General features: G+C 60.3%; 3 protein-coding genes and 1 long non-coding RNA gene across 19 annotated transcripts in view; 2 read left to right on the top strand and 2 right to left on the bottom strand.

The window, feature by feature from the left end:
• Positions 1-324: 324 nt before the first annotated feature.
• LOC146433466 (uncharacterized) lies at positions 325-2,985 on the bottom strand. Its single transcript, XR_014854132.1, has 3 exons — positions 1,973-2,985; positions 1,808-1,869; positions 325-1,408 (listed from the first exon to the last, which is right to left on the bottom strand). It is a non-coding gene; the product is annotated as an uncharacterized LOC146433466 (long non-coding RNA).
• Positions 2,986-3,849: 864 nt separating this feature from the next.
• MAB21L4 (mab-21 like 4) lies at positions 3,850-9,007 on the top strand. The gene is made up of 5 exons (XM_085069825.1): positions 3,850-4,425; positions 5,502-5,724; positions 6,559-6,712; positions 7,515-7,871; positions 8,050-9,007. The coding sequence occupies exons 1-5, from the start codon at positions 3,942-3,944 to the stop codon at positions 8,140-8,142; spliced, it is 1,311 nt and encodes a 436-aa protein (XP_084925951.1). The 5' UTR covers positions 3,850-3,941; the 3' UTR covers positions 8,143-9,007.
• AGXT (alanine--glyoxylate aminotransferase) lies at positions 8,223-12,293 on the bottom strand. Of its 2 annotated transcripts, none has more exons than XM_085069828.1 (11): positions 11,993-12,293; positions 11,676-11,868; positions 11,276-11,340; positions 11,103-11,203; positions 10,801-10,871; positions 10,388-10,472; positions 10,010-10,105; positions 9,695-9,764; positions 9,501-9,596; positions 9,180-9,305; positions 8,223-8,842 (listed from the first exon to the last, which is right to left on the bottom strand). In XM_085069828.1, exons 1-11 carry the CDS (start codon positions 12,245-12,247, stop codon positions 8,735-8,737), a joined length of 1,266 nt encoding a protein of 421 aa, XP_084925954.1. In that variant the 5' UTR covers positions 12,248-12,293; the 3' UTR covers positions 8,223-8,734. The 2 variants fall into 2 exon arrangements, with proteins under 2 accessions (XP_084925954.1, XP_084925953.1); XM_085069827.1 differs by having other exon boundaries at positions 9,180-9,308; positions 11,993-12,291.
• A 1,460-nt stretch (positions 12,294-13,753) lies between these two features.
• Positions 13,754-15,557, top strand: part of KIF1A (kinesin family member 1A) — a 41,613-nt gene continuing 39,809 nt past the window's right edge. For 7 of the 15 annotated variants that reach the window (XM_085069818.1, XM_085069815.1, XM_085069812.1 and 4 more), the window contains exon 1: positions 13,754-13,989. The gene's annotated coding sequence lies outside the window, so the exon portion shown is untranslated. The remainder of the gene's footprint in view (positions 13,990-15,557) is intronic. The other 8 variants (XM_085069824.1, XM_085069817.1, XM_085069816.1 and 5 more) reach the window with 3 other exon arrangements.

Genomic DNA, 15,557 nt, shown 5'->3' with positions numbered 1-15,557 from the left:
TTTTTTTTTTAATAAACAGCCTATTTTGAAATGTTGCTGGGGGAAGCCAAGACTCCAGCTGAGCCCTGGCCGGGAGGAAGGCGCAGGGCCAGGGGGAGCGTGCGAATGTGTGTGGATGCGTGTAGGCAAGCATGTGCACAGGGGAGCACCAGCCGGCCATGGGGACACCCCACTGGAGCCTGCAAGCACACCCAGGGCTTGGAAAACCTGGCTGTGCCCCAGGGATGAACAGACAGCGGATTCTTCTCCCTCCCTCTCAGCCCAGGTGCCCCACTGAACCCCCCATCTCGCACCCCTCATCTCCCACCCCTCTGTGTTGTCCCCCCAAGCCCCAGGGCCGAGCTTTGAAATGTGTTGAAAAGAGACCCCTTTTGCCAAAATAAACAGCCTGTCATGTTAAATTACTCTCTCTTCCTCTCTACCTTCCCTGCCTTTGTCCCCTCTCCCCATCCCAGCAGTTTTGTCGGGGGCCATGCCATTCTGGGGGGCGTGTGGGTGCAGAAGTGCTGGTGCTGGAGCTGCTGTGGAACTGTGGTGATGAGGCAGAGCACAACCTAGCTCCCGCATGCCAGTGCCCCTGCACCCCACCATCTCCTCAACCCACCAGCTCAGCACCCCAGTATCTTTCTGCTGGGTGAGGATGGCATGTTGCAGGGTCTGGGGCGCAGCAGTCACACTGCACAGTCCTGCAGAGAGGCAAGCTGGGCAAGGAACACTGGGGGCTCACTGTAGCCCCTCGTCCACCTCTGCCCTGCCAAGTGCTCTCATGCCCACTGGTTTTTCCTCTCTCTTGCTTGTACTTGCCCTTTATTTTTGGGTTGTTTTTTCTCTCTCCTGTTTCTAACAGAGCAAAAATTCATGGAACCATAAAACACGAAGATGGAAACAAGAGTGATCAGCTCGTTCAGGCCTGACCCTCTGCCAGGACCAGGGCACTCGACACCAGCCTCCAGTGATTTGTCTAGACAGAACACTATGCAGTCCAGCCATGTCTTCCATAGCCTAACTGACCTTCTTGCTGGGAATTTTTTCCCAGTCTTTGTGCCAATGGAGGGGTGCTCACCTTGGGCAAATTGCAGAGCTGAATGTCCAGTTGCTGCCCTGATTGCCCAGCCACGGCCACAGCCAGGGCTCAGCCACCCATCCATGTGGGGTGAAGCTTCTGATCCACATCATTCCCTCTCCACACCAGTTCTGCTCCCTCCTGCTCAGAGCATTGCACAGCATCTGGCAGCACCTCTGGCTGCTCCCACCTCTCCTGGCTGGCCAGCTTTGTCACCAGATGTGCCACTACCCAGCATCCCTCTTCCCTCTCACACTGTGCCTGCAGTGGGGTCACTCTCTGTGCTGCCTGTGCCTGGCAGCAGCCAGGAAGATGCTCCTCCAGGGCCTGCCCTTGGCCCCTTGCCTGTGGGGCAGAGCAGAGAATGAGAAGGGGGAAAGAAGTGGTAGAGGAAGCGGAAAGGTGAATAGGAATGGAGAAAAAGAGAGGGTGAAGGATGGGAATGACGAACAGAGAAGGAAAGAAGGAGGAAGGGAAAGGCAGAAGGGGGAAGGAGGAAAGGGGGAAAGGGCAAAAAAAAGGGGAAAAGGGGGAAAAAGAGGGAAAGGGCAAAAGGGGGAAAGGGGAAAAGGGGAAAAGGGGAAAAGGGGAAAAGGGGAAAAGGGGAAAAGGGGAGGTCCCAGCCTGGAGGAAGGGGCAGAAGGCAGCATTTGCAGCACCAGCTTCTTGATTGTGGCACCCAGAGGTCCAAAAAGCGCAGGTGTCAAAGGCAGAAATGAGCTGCAGGGATCACATCACACTCACTCTTCTTGGCATCAGAGCTGTAGCAGCAGGATGTCAGGATCACACTGTGGGTTCAGCCAGCACTGCAACAAGGGGGCATGGTTACCCTACTGTCACCAAGATATCTGCAGGGATGGCCATGTCTCCCATCCAGCCTTAGCTTCCTATAGTTCTGCCCAGCCTTACCTTCCTATAGTTCCACTCCTGGCTCTCAGTTCAGCTTCTGCATTATGCCCACAGCCTACTCCAGCACTCCTGCCAGGCACTGACAGAAGGAATGTCCTGGCTGCTGCTGCAGCAGAGACTCCCTCCATGACAAGGATGCACATAGCAACTCTGCCAGTAATGAGCCATGCCCTACCACCCCCAGCAAAGTGGTGGCCTGCATCTCTCTGCCCTCTTTTTCCTGCATCAGGGCATGGAGCAGTAAGATGTCTTGCCTGGCTTGGGTTCAGCATTCTTCAGGATGAGCCCAAGCCACTCTGATGGGGATCTGTTCCTTTCAGTCCTTCTCTGGGGTGCCAGCCAGCTTGTCTTCCTCACCTGATGGAGGAGGGTAAGACCTGCACACTCAGCCCTGGTTGAGACAGCCATCAGTGTGGGGCACTGAGCATCCCCTGCTCACATGGGGTGAAACCTGAAGCACAGGGCTCAGGTAAGGAGGTGCAGAACCCATCACCCACTGTCAGGGGTTTAAAACCTGGCTGAGACTCCCCAGCCCAGAGCACCTCTGGCCTGGTAGCAAGAAGCCCACTGCAGGCTTAACGACTTGAACTGCAGGTGCTGAAGGATGCTCTGCAGGTGGAAGCTCTGACGCTGTGCTCTCTTGCACAGCAGAGCTCCTTCAGTCAGCTGGCAGAAGGACAGATGACCATGAGGGACAGACTTCTACTCAGCCACAGGGAACTGAAGGAGGCACAAGGAAGATGAACTAGAAATAAACCTGGGGAGATCCAGAAACTTCATCTGGGCTGTATAAAAGGATAAATGTGAGCTGCAGGAGGTGGGAGGACCAGCCAGGAGCCCCATGGCACTCTGCCTCTCTTCTCAGAAGCAATCCCCACACTTGTCTCAGGTCCCCTTGCCACACTGACCCCTGCTGCCACAGAGCCTCTGCCACGTCCCCATTCCCTTCCCTGCTCTGACCAAGGGCAGAATCAGTTAGTAGGAAAGCCCGGGATGGCTGAACCACACTGTCCTGCTGGAGATCCGGCTCCAGGCCTGTGAAGCTCGGGAACGCACCTTGGGAAGGTGACGGCATTCAAAAAGATAACGCGCCCGGATAATCCCCGTCCCGGGATCTGTGGGATATGGGGAGAAGTGAGGGCAGGTCTGAGGGTACGACCGCAGGCATTTCGGGATGCCGGGATGCGCGGATCCCCAACCCGAGCGGGCGGGGAGGGGATGGTAGCTCCTGCGCCCCCTGGCAGCGGCTGCGCTCAGGGACCGCACGGACCAGCTCCCCACGGCGGCTCCGGGGTCGAAAGCCCCGCTTTGTGCTTCCTCCCGGGAGGATTCTCCCCCAGCCCAGCAGGAAGCCGAGCCCCTGGCGGGGCTCAATCCCCTGGCGATGCTCCTAGGGAGGCGCCGGGGGCTGCCCGCACCTGGAAAGATGGAGCCCGATGGAGCCTGAGCCTGGTGTTGACAGAGCTGCACTGGGCTTGCAGGGCTGCTCTGGGCACCAGCGAGGCAGGCTGCAGCCCTTCCACAGCCCCGCAATACGGCCCAGCTCCAGCACCAGCACCAGCCTGCCCAGCTCCCGTGGGCGCCACACGGGTTGGGAGCAGCCGGGCAGGGTGACCTGAGCTGGGCCAGGGCGGGAGGACAGCGGGTCGCCTTCACGTGGCACTGGCTGTGGGAGGTGCTGCCGGCACCTAGTCCCTGTGCCAAGAGAGGTGTGGGTGACCAGAGCGTTCCCCTGGCATGAGCCGCCAGCTGGGCACTCGATGTCACTCTCTTGGAGTGCCGGAAGAGGGACCGTGGTGTGACTCAATCCCCCGCCCCGGGATTGCCCTGGGAGTCACCCAGCACTGGTACTTGTCCACGCCCGGCTGTGCTTCCCTCCTCCCGCCCCATGCCGCCACCCAGCCCTGCCCTGCCTGCCCACGCATTTTTACTCCTGCTCGGAGCAGCCTAAGAGAGCGGCAGAGCTGCCATGGAAGCCAACAATTCCCTCTGGCACAGCTACCTTGAGGTGATCGTGTCCCGAGAGAGGCAGCGGGTGGAGCATTTCCAGCGGGCTGAGGACATCCTGCTCACCCTGTTGGAGAACGTCCATGCCAGAGACCCGCGCTTCCTTGTGGACTACGCCAGGAACCTGGAAGCCTTGGAGTTCGCTCTCTGTGCCTCTGAGGATGCTGTCACTCTAGAGGTGCCCCTGCGTATCGACGGCGACACCCTGCAGGCGCTGGCATGCCAGACCAGGGACACCCCAGGCAGGCATCCTTCAGAGCTGAACACCTGCTATCTGGAAGTGTGCTCTCCGGGGACTGATTTGGAGGACTGGACTGCTGTTGTGGATGTGATGGAGCACGGAGGTGGTGCAGGGTGTCTGGTTCCAGGCAAAATCCTTCAGCACTTGAAAGAGCTCCTTGTTTCAGCCATCGTGCACTGCCAACGCCTCTTCCTGCTTCAGCCAGGTGCGTACACTGGCAGGGTACTTCCCAGCCAGGAGCTGCCTCCAGTGCTGCTGGGTAGCCCAGCTTGGCAGTGATCCCTGGGCAAACATGCTGGGACGTGGGTTCCTGGGCTTGTGGCCCACCCAAAGCCTGCAGGAGCAGGTGAGGAAGCACCTTGCTGTGTGCTGGGATAGGCTTTGCCCTCAACTAAGGAAGGGGAGATGCAAACTATCCCCTGCCGTCCCATGGCATCAGAGTTATCCTCAGGCATCTTCACCTGGGGCTGATGGCACGCTTCTTGGTGGTGCAGGGTTCACCCAACCCTGCTGTTAGTCCCAGGCAGGGTTTGCTTGTGGGCTTGGTGTGCTTGGCTTACCCTACCCACCCTCCACCTCTTGGCCTCCAAGTGCCCCCTGCTCCCTGGAGGAGGCCGTTTGGAGGGTGAGCTGGGAGTGCATCAGAGCTGGACCAGGACCCTGTGGCATGGGTCTGACCCTATGAACACATAGGCCCCAGCTAGCAGCAGTGTCCTTGGAAAAGACATGGTGGGAAGGGACCCTGGGAATGCCCATAGAGGTTCCATAAGTTTCTTCATGCAGTTTCATCTCCCAACATGCTTCTTGAAGTAAAGCTCAATGCAGGTGTAAAGGTGATTGATGTGAGAGGACTACTGAGTCTGAAGGTCTCTTAACCCAGTCCCAGCAAGTCCACCATTCCCTTCCTTCTTCCATGGCCAAGCCAGTGACCTTCATCTTCCTCCACCCCCACAAAGCAGTGGACCTTTCCTGATCCCTTTTTCTTGGACCACATTGCTTTTCTTGGCAGTGTTCAGCCACCCAGAAGCACAGCTCGCATAGATTGCTTGAGACTTCCTGCTGTGCCTGACCTTGAACCCCACAATGTTTCTTCCTGTAAAACCACCCCAACATGGCTGGGAGAGGGGTTTCAGCTGGGAAACTGCAACCAAACTGCAGCACTGGAAAGGGATGGGTCGAGTGGGGTGGGACGTGGCCACAGGCGTTGCAGCACATACCTGGTTCAGCCTGTGGGACCGGCTGCGGTAACCTCCTCACTGCTGCCAAACCCTCTGCATCTAGGTGACATCAGTGCTGAAAATCTGCGGGAAGATGCCATGGAGCTCTCCCTGCTGATCCGTGGCAGCTGGAAGTCCATTCGCTTTGACATTGTTCCTGTGGTGAGGAGGCAGCAAGAGCCGCTCCGGCTCCAGGGGCGGTGGAGCGACGGGGGCTTCCCTGAAGGCGGCCTGAGGAAGGCCACAGAAGAGGCTCACTTTGTCCCTGCCTCTCCCCATCGCTGGAGGTGAGAGGGTCCTGCATGCATGGCAGGGTGGTCCTGCACCAGGGATCATCCCTGGTGGGCAGCACTGCTGGGTGTAGGCAAAAGGAGGTTGGGAAAGGGCAGGGACATGTCAGCAGGGGTTGAGGTCGCTCCCTATGATGCTCAAGCCCTCTTCCCTCTGTTGGAGGAAAAAACCTCAGCCGAGTTTCAGACAGCTCAAGGAAAGAGGGGGGATGCAACTGAAGGAGCACCCTGAAATTATTGCCAGGTGCTGAACCCGGACTGTGTGGAGGGTGGCAGCTCTCAGATCCCTGCTTGGGCATCAGAGACAAGCCGAGGCATCTGGCAGCAGCAGGGTGATGATGAGGTGCCCCCCAGGATGGGCTGCAGGATGGAATGGAGCTGGACTGACAAGTATCTTGCCTTCCAGCACAACTACCTGGCCCCATGGAGGGGTTGAGCAGCCAGCTGGACCAGTCCATATTTATTTTTGGAAGAAGGCTGTGCAGCTGGATGCTCGGCCCCTTGTTGGGGACCAACCCAGCCTCCCCTCTGGGGCAGCCTGCAGCCCTCCCCACTACACATAGGGGAGCACAACCCCACTTCACCCCACTCTTGTTCCTCCTGGGAAGGCAGGAGCTGCTCAGCAGCGTTCCCATCTCACTCCACACCTCTCAAGCTCTGCTCTGCCAGAGGCAAATGCAAGAGGTAGATCCAAGATGCTGCATGGCTGGGACCATGTATGTGGCATGTGGGGTTCCCCACACACTAAGTCACTGCAGGTACACTCTCCCCAGCCTGGGAGGATGCAGGTCTTCATCTCCCCTCTCACCATACCCCACTTTCCTCCTCCAGATCCTCCACCCACGTTGCCATCCTGAAGCTGCTCCGAGTAGTGGACACCCTGAAGGGACCCCGTCTGGACAGCCTCCGCCTGCTCGACCAGCTCCGTGACCAGGACTGGGGAGGAGAAGGTGGGCAAGGCAGTCTCACTTTCAACCACTTGAAGGTAGGCTGGTTCTGCTGCTTGGGACCATGGCTCTCTGGGCAAGCAGAGCCAAGGCTGCTCCCCTACAGAAGAACCCAAACAACATGCCTGCAGTGCTTTGGGATGTACCAGCCCATGGCTGTGCCTGGAAAGGATGCATGCTGCTGGCCATGGTTGGAGGGCTTTGATCCTTCTTCCTTGGACTGAACCAGCAATGTCCAGCTGGAGACACTTAGTGCGTTCAGAGCTGGGGCTCTGCACTGATGCACAGGGCATCATCCCCTGGCACAGTCTGCCTGTCTGCTGGGGATGGCATTGCTGTGCTGCCATGCTGCAGGCTGCCCCATGCCTGTACAGGGCTAAGGGTGGCGTTTCTGCTGACAAAAAACCTCCTCTCCCCACCCAACCTGTTTTCAACACTCTGGAGCCATGCCAACTGATGATGCTGGTGTGGAAAGGGGTCATGCTGGGGACAGCACAGGGTGGCACTATCCAGGTGTGCCCTGCCTTTTGATGGCTCTCTGAGCCAAGGGTTCAGAAGGATGCAAGGATGTTTTCTGCTTACAGAATGGCTCCAGCTCCAAGTAACCCAAATCCTGTGTGTTTTGCTTTGTATTACATTCTTTGATGTTTTGGGGGGGGTGGTGTTTTGGAGTTTTTTTAAGAAAAAGGGCAGATCTGACCTTCAGAAAAGTATCATCTGCACCAGCCCTGATGGATTCAACCCCACAGGTCGTTGCATGGTGACCTGCAGGGTTGAAGGGACAGCCTTCCTGGACTCAGGCTTTGTGCCCAATCCTGTGCTCTTCTCTCCCTCCCACAGATGGTGTTGCTGTGGAGCACAGAGCTCTTCCCCTCCCCAGAGGACTGGCAGGACCTGGAAGGCTCTGTCTACAGGCTCTTGGTGATCCTTCTCCGCTGCCTGGCCACCCAGCACCTGCCCCACTTCCTGAACCCAGAAGAAAACCTCTTCCAAGGAGCAGCTCCAGACCTTGCCTCCATCTACCATAAAGTCGAGAGCTTTGCCTGGGACCCCCGACGCTTCCTCCGCTTCCATTTTGGCCTCCATGCGTGCAGTGGCAGCTGGCAGGCAGACCCTGATACCCGAGCCCTCCTGCAGCTCCCCACCAAGGATGGCTCCTACTGGAACACAGCGTACTTTGACATGCTGCTCAGCCAGGTAACCCCAGCCCTTCCAGCACCAGAGACCACCTGGGCTGGGAAGCTTGGGATGTGCTGGAATTGGCCCCACCAAGCCCTCTGGCATGCTGTGGAGGCTGTGGGAGGCTGGCAGTGCTGGGGCATGGAGCTCCAGCAGAGCTGGGAGCCCTCAGCCCTCACGTCCCACCTGCCTTTAGTTTCAGGTGTACCGGATCCAGGACAGCGCGCGCTGCTCAGCAATGTCCCAGCTCCTCTCCAAGATCCGCCAAGAAATCCCTCGGCAGAGCTGAGTGGGACCCTGCTGCTGCCCCTTTGGGGTGTCTCAAAACTCTGGGGGGTGTAAGGAGAGTTACAGGGCCAGGGAGCAGCATGCTGCTGTGTCATTTTATTGAGGAAAGATGGTATGGGGGAGTGAGCACATGGCTCTTGGCTGCTCTGATAGACCTGGGCGCTGGCTGCTTCATCCCTGGTACAGAATCTGGAGGAAGATGGCTGTCATTCTGCACTGCAGGGTAGGGAAGGCCAAGGTTCTTGGTGAAGGGAGGGGAAGGGACCTATGGTCAGATCCTGCATCCAGGCCTCTGTCAGCTTGGTGAGGGTCACCACGCACTGGGGCCAGGGGAAGGGAAAGAACTGAGGGACCAGGCCTTTGGGGTGATGGGAGAAGGGGTTTTGAGCCATGTCTCACATCTACTGAGCACAGCCCTCTCCTCCATATCCACTGCTATTCCAGCTTATTTGCACTGTGGCTTGGCTCGCTGGGTGCTGCCATGTCTCCTGCCAGCATCCCCAGGAGGCAGTGGAGTCCTGCTGCCAGCTGCCTGCAGCCATGGAGGGAAGTGCCAGGCCACCTTCCCCAGCCCCCTCACCTGGCAGGGGTGCTCACAGCCTGCTGCGGTGGCAGTGGCTCAGGGCATCTCGCAGGGCTCCAAGTACTCGGTCCACATTTCCAGGGGTTGAGTTGCAGCCCATGAGGCCAATGCGCAGGACCTAGGAGGAGAAGGGTGAACGTCTCCCTGCAGGACCCACCTTTGTGTCTGCGCCTCGGCAGTCCCGTGTGGGGTGGGGGACACACAGCCAGGCACGAGTGGTTGTGCACAGCTCCCTTGCTCGTATTTAACACACCGTTCCTATAAAGAGGTGTCACCCCGCTAATTACGTGCGTGGTTATTCAATTAGGCGGTGATTGTGTGTGGTTGTGCTGCTATGCGTTGCTCCGGGCAATGGGACACAGCCAGCCACACACGCTGTCAGCAGCCAGAGAGTGGCAGTGAATATGGGGTTCGGTGCCCAGCCACGGGCAGCAGGAGGGGAGGACTCTGCCCACCTTGCCCACTGTGGGGCCCAGGCCCCCAGCGATCTCCATGCCATGCTTGTCCATCAGAAAGGCTGTGATGTCCTTCCAGTTGTAGCCCTCAGGCACCCTGACGGTGGTGATGGTGGGAAGTCTAACCTTCTGAGGAAAACAGAAACTGGATTCAATCCCACAGCCCTCGGTGACCCCAGCACACTGCCAGGAGAGAGCATCACTGAGGGGGAAGTTTTTTCTCTGGCATCAAAAGCTGCCCAGGCACATCTCCAGCTGCACAGGGCTGTGTCCTCATGTTTCCCCTACTCTGTGGTGGTGGTGGGCTTGCCCTGCACCCACCTCCTCCTTCACAAAGAGCTCCAGCCCCAGGTCAAGCAGCCCCTGGCACAGCTGGGTGCAGTTGGCCTTGTGTCGCTCCCAAGAACTCTCCAGACCCTGTGGGCAGAGAGGAGAGAGAAGGTCTGTGCTGCTGACAGCATCTCCTGGCATCCACTGCTCCTCCAAGCCCCATGGGCACTGCTGGTGCCACTCACCAGTTCTGCCAGCATGGCCAAGCCTTCCCGCAAACTGAAGAAGCTGTTGATGGGTGCCGTGTGGTGGTACCTGCAAAACTCAAGGGGCACCCAGAGGGCTTCAGCTTGGCTGCAGCACAGCATGCCCTTGCTCGTGGTCAGGGAAACAGAGGCACAGCATCCTTCCTCCTCATCACCCAGTGCAGGGAGTTGTGACCAGCAGGCAGGGTGATGCAGAGGCAGGGCCTGAGCCCTGACGGACAGGCAGCCCCCAAGCCAGCGGGAAGCCAGACTGGAGCAGTTGCAGCCCTCTGTAACAAGAGAGCCTGTCCTCACCTCCGTGGCTCCCCATCACAGCCCCAGTAGTTCGCCAGCCAGCCCATGTCCAGGTAGAAGGATGGGGGCTTCGTCTTCCTCCTCAGCAGCTTCTCCCTGGCAAAACAGAGTGCTGGGGAGAGGTTGGACCTTGACCCCACCAGCTCCAAGGTGGGATCAGCCCTGTGGGAGGGAGGAATCCCCTAAAGTGAGCTCAGACATTGGCTCCAGCTCCCAGTCACTGCCCAGGGATGGGATGGGCTCTACCCACACTGAACTGCTGCTGGGCATTCTCTCCACAGAGTGGGACCAAAGCAGGTGGCTGGCAAAGGAGAGAGGCGACAGCCTCCCTCAGCCCCCTCAGCACCTTCCACCCTGGTGGGACTGGGCTGCTCTTACCTGGCTCGCTCACTGAATGAGATGGGGGCACTTCCGGGGGGTGAGTTGAGGACTTTCTGGGACCCTGAGTACAGGACATCAATCTCTGCCCAAGAGGGAAGACAACTCCTTAGGAATTGGAGGCTCCCAGCAGGAGGAAAATGCTGAGCCCTCCAAGCTATCTGCAAGTGGTGGGTGGGAAGCACAAGGGTGGCACACACTGCAGGTCTTACTTGTGTTCAGGCTGCTTTGGAGGGCCCTCTGGCCCTGCTGATGGTTCCCCAAGGGGAACAGGCTCTTTGGCTGCAGCTGGACCAGTTTCTATTGCTGCTAGCCAACATGCAGATGGAGGAGCTAATCTCACTGCTCTCTCCCTGTCCCAGGCATGAGCCCCTTTGTTCCCTGGCTGCCTGTGGTGGCACTGTGGCTCTTACCCTGCTGGTCCATGAAGATGGGGGCTCCCCCAAGTGATGCCACTGCGTCCACAAGCAGCAGGCAGCCATGCCTGTGGGAGGACAGAACTCAGCCTGGTATTCCTGCCACCTCCTCTTGTCACATCTCTGCCCACAGCCCTGGCATCCTGGTCCCCACAGGGGCTGCGTGTCTCACCAGCACCAACCACATCCAGCACAACAGAGCCAGAGAAAAGCCCAGGACATATAAATCCCCAGGTCCAAATCCCCACCGGTGACCTTGGGGTGCCCTCAGTCCCTGCGGGTGCCCGCCTTGCACTGACCGGTGGCACAGCTCGCCCAGCCCCTCCAGTGGCTGCAGCACCCCCGTGGAGGACTCGCCGTGGGTGATGAAGAGCACCAAAGGTCTGTACTGCACCAGGCCCTGCAGGACACAGGGGGAAGGTGACCACAGTGGAAGTCAGCTGGTGCCCTCAGCATAGTGGCCAGCACTCACCTGCTCAATGGCTCGTGGAGTGAAGTACTCGCCCGGGGGCTTCAGCAGCTCATAGACATTGGCTCCTGGGAGGAATTTGGGCAGAGGAAAGTGAGGTTAGGGCATGCTTTCCACTGGACAGTGATCTGCTCCATGAAGCAGGTCACACACAAACCACAAGCACAGCTGCCTGCCAGGGTCTGGCCTCCTGCAGATTTGCCCAGTGGAAAAGCCATAAAATACCATAAATGGAGGGACATCACTCTTGGAAAAAACCTGGAGTGCTCTCTAGCAGAGTGCTCTCTGGCTTTTTAAGCTGTGTCACTGGTCAGTGCCAGGATTGGGACAGCAAAGCGGGGCATCCTGCCTTCAAGCCCAGTCCCCTCAGCCCTGCCATGCCATCCAGCTGTCCCCAGCATACCCAGCCTCCTGGCAATATCGGCGGCACGTTGTCCCCAGATACCGTTGGTGGCCACCAGCACAGTGTCGCCACGCTCGAGCAGGTTGAGGAGGGCAGCCTCCATGGCACAGTGGCCACTGCCGCTGATGGCCAGGGTCAGCCGGTTCCGCGTCTGGAAGGCGTACTGGATGCCTGCCTTGATCTCATCCATCACCTGTGGCAGCAGGACACTGGCCAGCACTGCCATTGCTCCTCTTGCCCCAGCAGAGCTGTTCCAGCCCTTCCCGGGGGTGAGGAAGAGGAGGGGAGGGAAGGAAAACTGGGCTGAGGTAGCTCACCTGCAGCACTTCAGGGTGCATGTGGCCCAGGAGCTGCCGACCACCCGCAGCCTGGATGCGGGAGGGCACATTGCTGGGCCCTGGCCCAAACAGCAACCTCTCTGGCACGGCCAGGGGCCGCAGCAGTTCCGGGGGTGGGGGAACACGGAGCAGGCTGGTGGCCATGGCACGGCGTGCTGTCCCCAGGAGCTGAGCCCGGAGAAGAGGAGCAGTGGAGGTTGCCTGAGCAGCAGCCAGCACTGCAGCACAGTGCATCCTGTGCCAGCAGTGTCCAGTGCCCCCATGGACCTTGACCCAGAATTCAGTGCTCCCCCTGCCAGTCTGGACTCTACCCCTGGTTGTCTTGTCTGTCTGGTTAATGTGTCACCAGTGCTATCCCTGCTGTCTTGGGCCCCTCATTTTGGGAGGTGCCCCCTTGCTAGTGCTCAGGGCATCGCTCCCCAGGTATGCCAGCCTCTGGGACTCGCAAATCCCGAGGCAGTCCCTGTCCCCATGGCCCCCACAACACCAGGGCTAACGTTTCCCAGCAGTACCGCAGCAGGTGGGATCCCTGCTCTGCGCACCTAGATCCTGTGGGATGGTTGTGCTGGGACTGGTCTGGCACTGCTGCCGTGGTCATAGCTCCTCCTGCAGCACAAAATCCCTGCTGACCAGGGCTCCCTGACCAGGGATCTGCCTTGCAGAAGGATGTCTGGCTGGGTCACAGCCTGAAGGAGGCTGGCCAGTGGACTGATGTGCACCAGGGCAGAGCTATGGACTGGGACATGGCCACAGTGCCTGCCACAGCGAGCTGTGCTCTGCAGGCTCAGCCCGGATCATGAGCATCCCAGTGTATCCTGATGATGCCACAGGCCCCATGTGGCAGTTCAGTGTGCTGTTACCTGCCACGTGTGCCCACAGTCCATTGCATCATGCCCATCCTCCAGCACATTCTCTGCCATCCATACCCTGAAATGCAAACAAGCTGCCTGCTGCCAGCTTTAGCAGATCCATGAATGAGTCCCTGCCTAGAGGAGCCCCTCAGTGAGCAAAGCTTTGTTTAGGGATGGTAACATAGGGGTGACAATTCCCACCTGGCAGAGCTGGTGAAGACATATGGGACAGAGGCAGTCCATAACTGGGGCCGGCAGTGGTGCCAGGTGAGAGCACATCTGCCCAGCACAGGGATGGCTATCACTGAGAGGAGCTGGGGGCAGATGTGTTCGCTCCCACATGGATGATGGAACCCACAGTCAGCCCCGGACAGCTGCCCAGCCATCATCCCACCAAAGTGATGACGACATATCGAATGAAGAAAACATCCCAGTTGCCTGTCCTCTGGAGAGATTTGGGGCATGGGTTGGGCGGGGAGGGGGCAGCGGCCTCGGGGCTGCCGCGGGGCGAGGGTGGCCGTGCCGCTGGAAACAGCTGGCAGCGAAGGAATAATCCGCTTTCTGCGCTGGCTCGGAATTCCGGGCGCAGATGGGCAGGAGCGGCCGAGCCCCGGGCTGCGGGCGGGGGCTCGGCGGACGGCGGAGCGAGCTGACAGCGCCGGGGCCGACGCACGGGAAGCCCCGGCGGGGGCCGCTCCTCGGAGTACCGCGCCGGGGAGCGCTATACGGTCCGGGGTACCGCGGTACCGAGGTACAGGGGTACCGGGAAGGTGCCGGTTGCCGAGCGACGGCTGCCGAGTGCGGCGCGGCCCCGCCCCGCCCCGCCCCTGCGGCGGTTCCGCAGCACGCCCGGGGCTGGGGGATGCGCTGACGTCACCGCTGCATCCCCGAGCGCGCCCGCCCGGTCCCCCCGTCCCCCTCCGGGCGGCGGCGGCGGCGGCGGCCGCCAACCAGCGCGTGGGGCGGGGACCGCAGGGGCGGGGCAGCTGCCACCCGCATCGGCACCGGCACCGGCACCGACACCAGCACCGCATCGCACCGCGCGGGTCGGCCTCATGCCGGCGGCCCCCGCCCACGGCTGAGCGCTGCGCCCCTCCGAACCGGGCACGGCCACGGCCATCGCAGGTAGGGGCGGGCGGCATCGCGCAGGACCGGGCAGCCCCGCCGCGCCCCCCGGGCGCTGGCTGAGGAGGGGACGGGGGTGCTCCGGGGTGGCGGTACCGCCCCTCGTGGCCCCGGCGGGGACTAGGCGTGGCGGGTGGGATCGGGATGCGCATCCCCGAGGGTCCGGCGGGGCGGGGGGGCTGCGGCCGATGGCCATTTTGCTGTGCCCCCCGATGCTCGAAGTTGTGTGGGGGGGGAAACTGTCCTCGGGTCCCCAGCGCGGCGACCGCCGGGTGCCGCCCCGTCTTCCAGAAGGATCCAGCCTGGGGAGGGGGGGCCTGCCCGCGGACGAGATGTCTCTGCCGCCCCGGCCCCAGCCAGGGTGCGAAAGGGGAGGATGCCATCCCCGCACCCCATGGCGGGGGGCACAGGAACCCATTGTCACCCCAGAGCCACCCCCGCTCTTCCCTCTGGGGCAGATGCTCTGGTTATGCAGCTGAGCCATCTTGCGTCATCATCATAATGCTCCAGAGTTAACGACAGCAGCGCTGGAGGGAGATGGTGGATGCCCCACCTGGGGCTCTCGCCGCGGGTAGCTGGCAAAGATGCTGCGATGCTGAGACTCTTCTTGTCCCCAAGGACGAGCAGCTGCCGCTGACCTTGCGCTGTGGAGCGGCTGGACAAGGGCCGCCATGTCACTGCGGGCCAGTGCGGGCTGCTGGCTGTTGAAGGGGCAGGTCCCAGGGTGCAGGGCTAGTGCAGAGCTCCATGCATGGTCATCCAGGTTCCCAGGGAGCAGCCTTGCACCTGCCCTATTGTCTTCCTCCTCTGCTTCTTTCTCCTCCTCTTCCTCCTCCTCCTTCCCCTCTTCCCTCACGGGGCAGTGACCCCTCCCCCAGATCCTGCAGACCCCATGTGAGCCGGTCTCCTGCCTGCTCAGGTCCCCATGCAACAGCATCAGGGCTCGGGGAGGACAAGGAACTATCCGAGCATCTCCCCTATCACCCCACAGCCAGGCATCCTTCCATGCCCCAGCACCCAGAGCAGCCCCATGCAGGTGGCCTCTGTGGAACTAGGGGGGCAGGGAGGCCGCCGACCGTCCCCCTCCCCTGGGTATGGCCAGGGGTGTGGTGGCTCTGCCATCTCGGCATGCTGCTGCTGCTGACCTCCATTTTGTCTGGGAGGTGGCAGCTGGTGCTGGCAAAGATGTTGCCACCACCCTCCACCTCCCTGCATGTGGCAAGAGCTGCAGCCCCTCAAGGCCTGGGTCATGTGGGAACCTGTTGTCTCTCCCCTCCCTGACTACCCTTCTCTGTGCCCAGCAATGCTGGGCTCCCACTGAAGCTCGCTGCCTTTTCTGTGCAGCTTTTCCCTGCTTTGGGTTTGAGTGCCTGGAAGCAGGATGGAGGGAGCAGGGATGGGGGATGGGGTTACTTTGCAGCAGGGATGGGGAGCAGAACCCCTCATCCACATCCTTACATTTGCTACCTGCAAATTGAATCTGCATGGAAATTCTCAGGGAGCTGCAAACCCTGCCCTGAAGCTGTGTCCCTCGTTGAGGTGGGCAGGAGGTGAGGTGGGCAGGGTGC

The sequence above is a fragment of the Lichenostomus cassidix genome, chromosome 9 (genome assembly GCF_008360975.1).
Source record: "Lichenostomus cassidix isolate B80296 chromosome 9, HeHo_3.0, whole genome shotgun sequence".
NCBI lineage: Eukaryota > Metazoa > Chordata > Aves > Passeriformes > Meliphagidae > Lichenostomus > Lichenostomus cassidix.
This window is presented reverse-complemented; position numbering and strand designations above follow the sequence as displayed.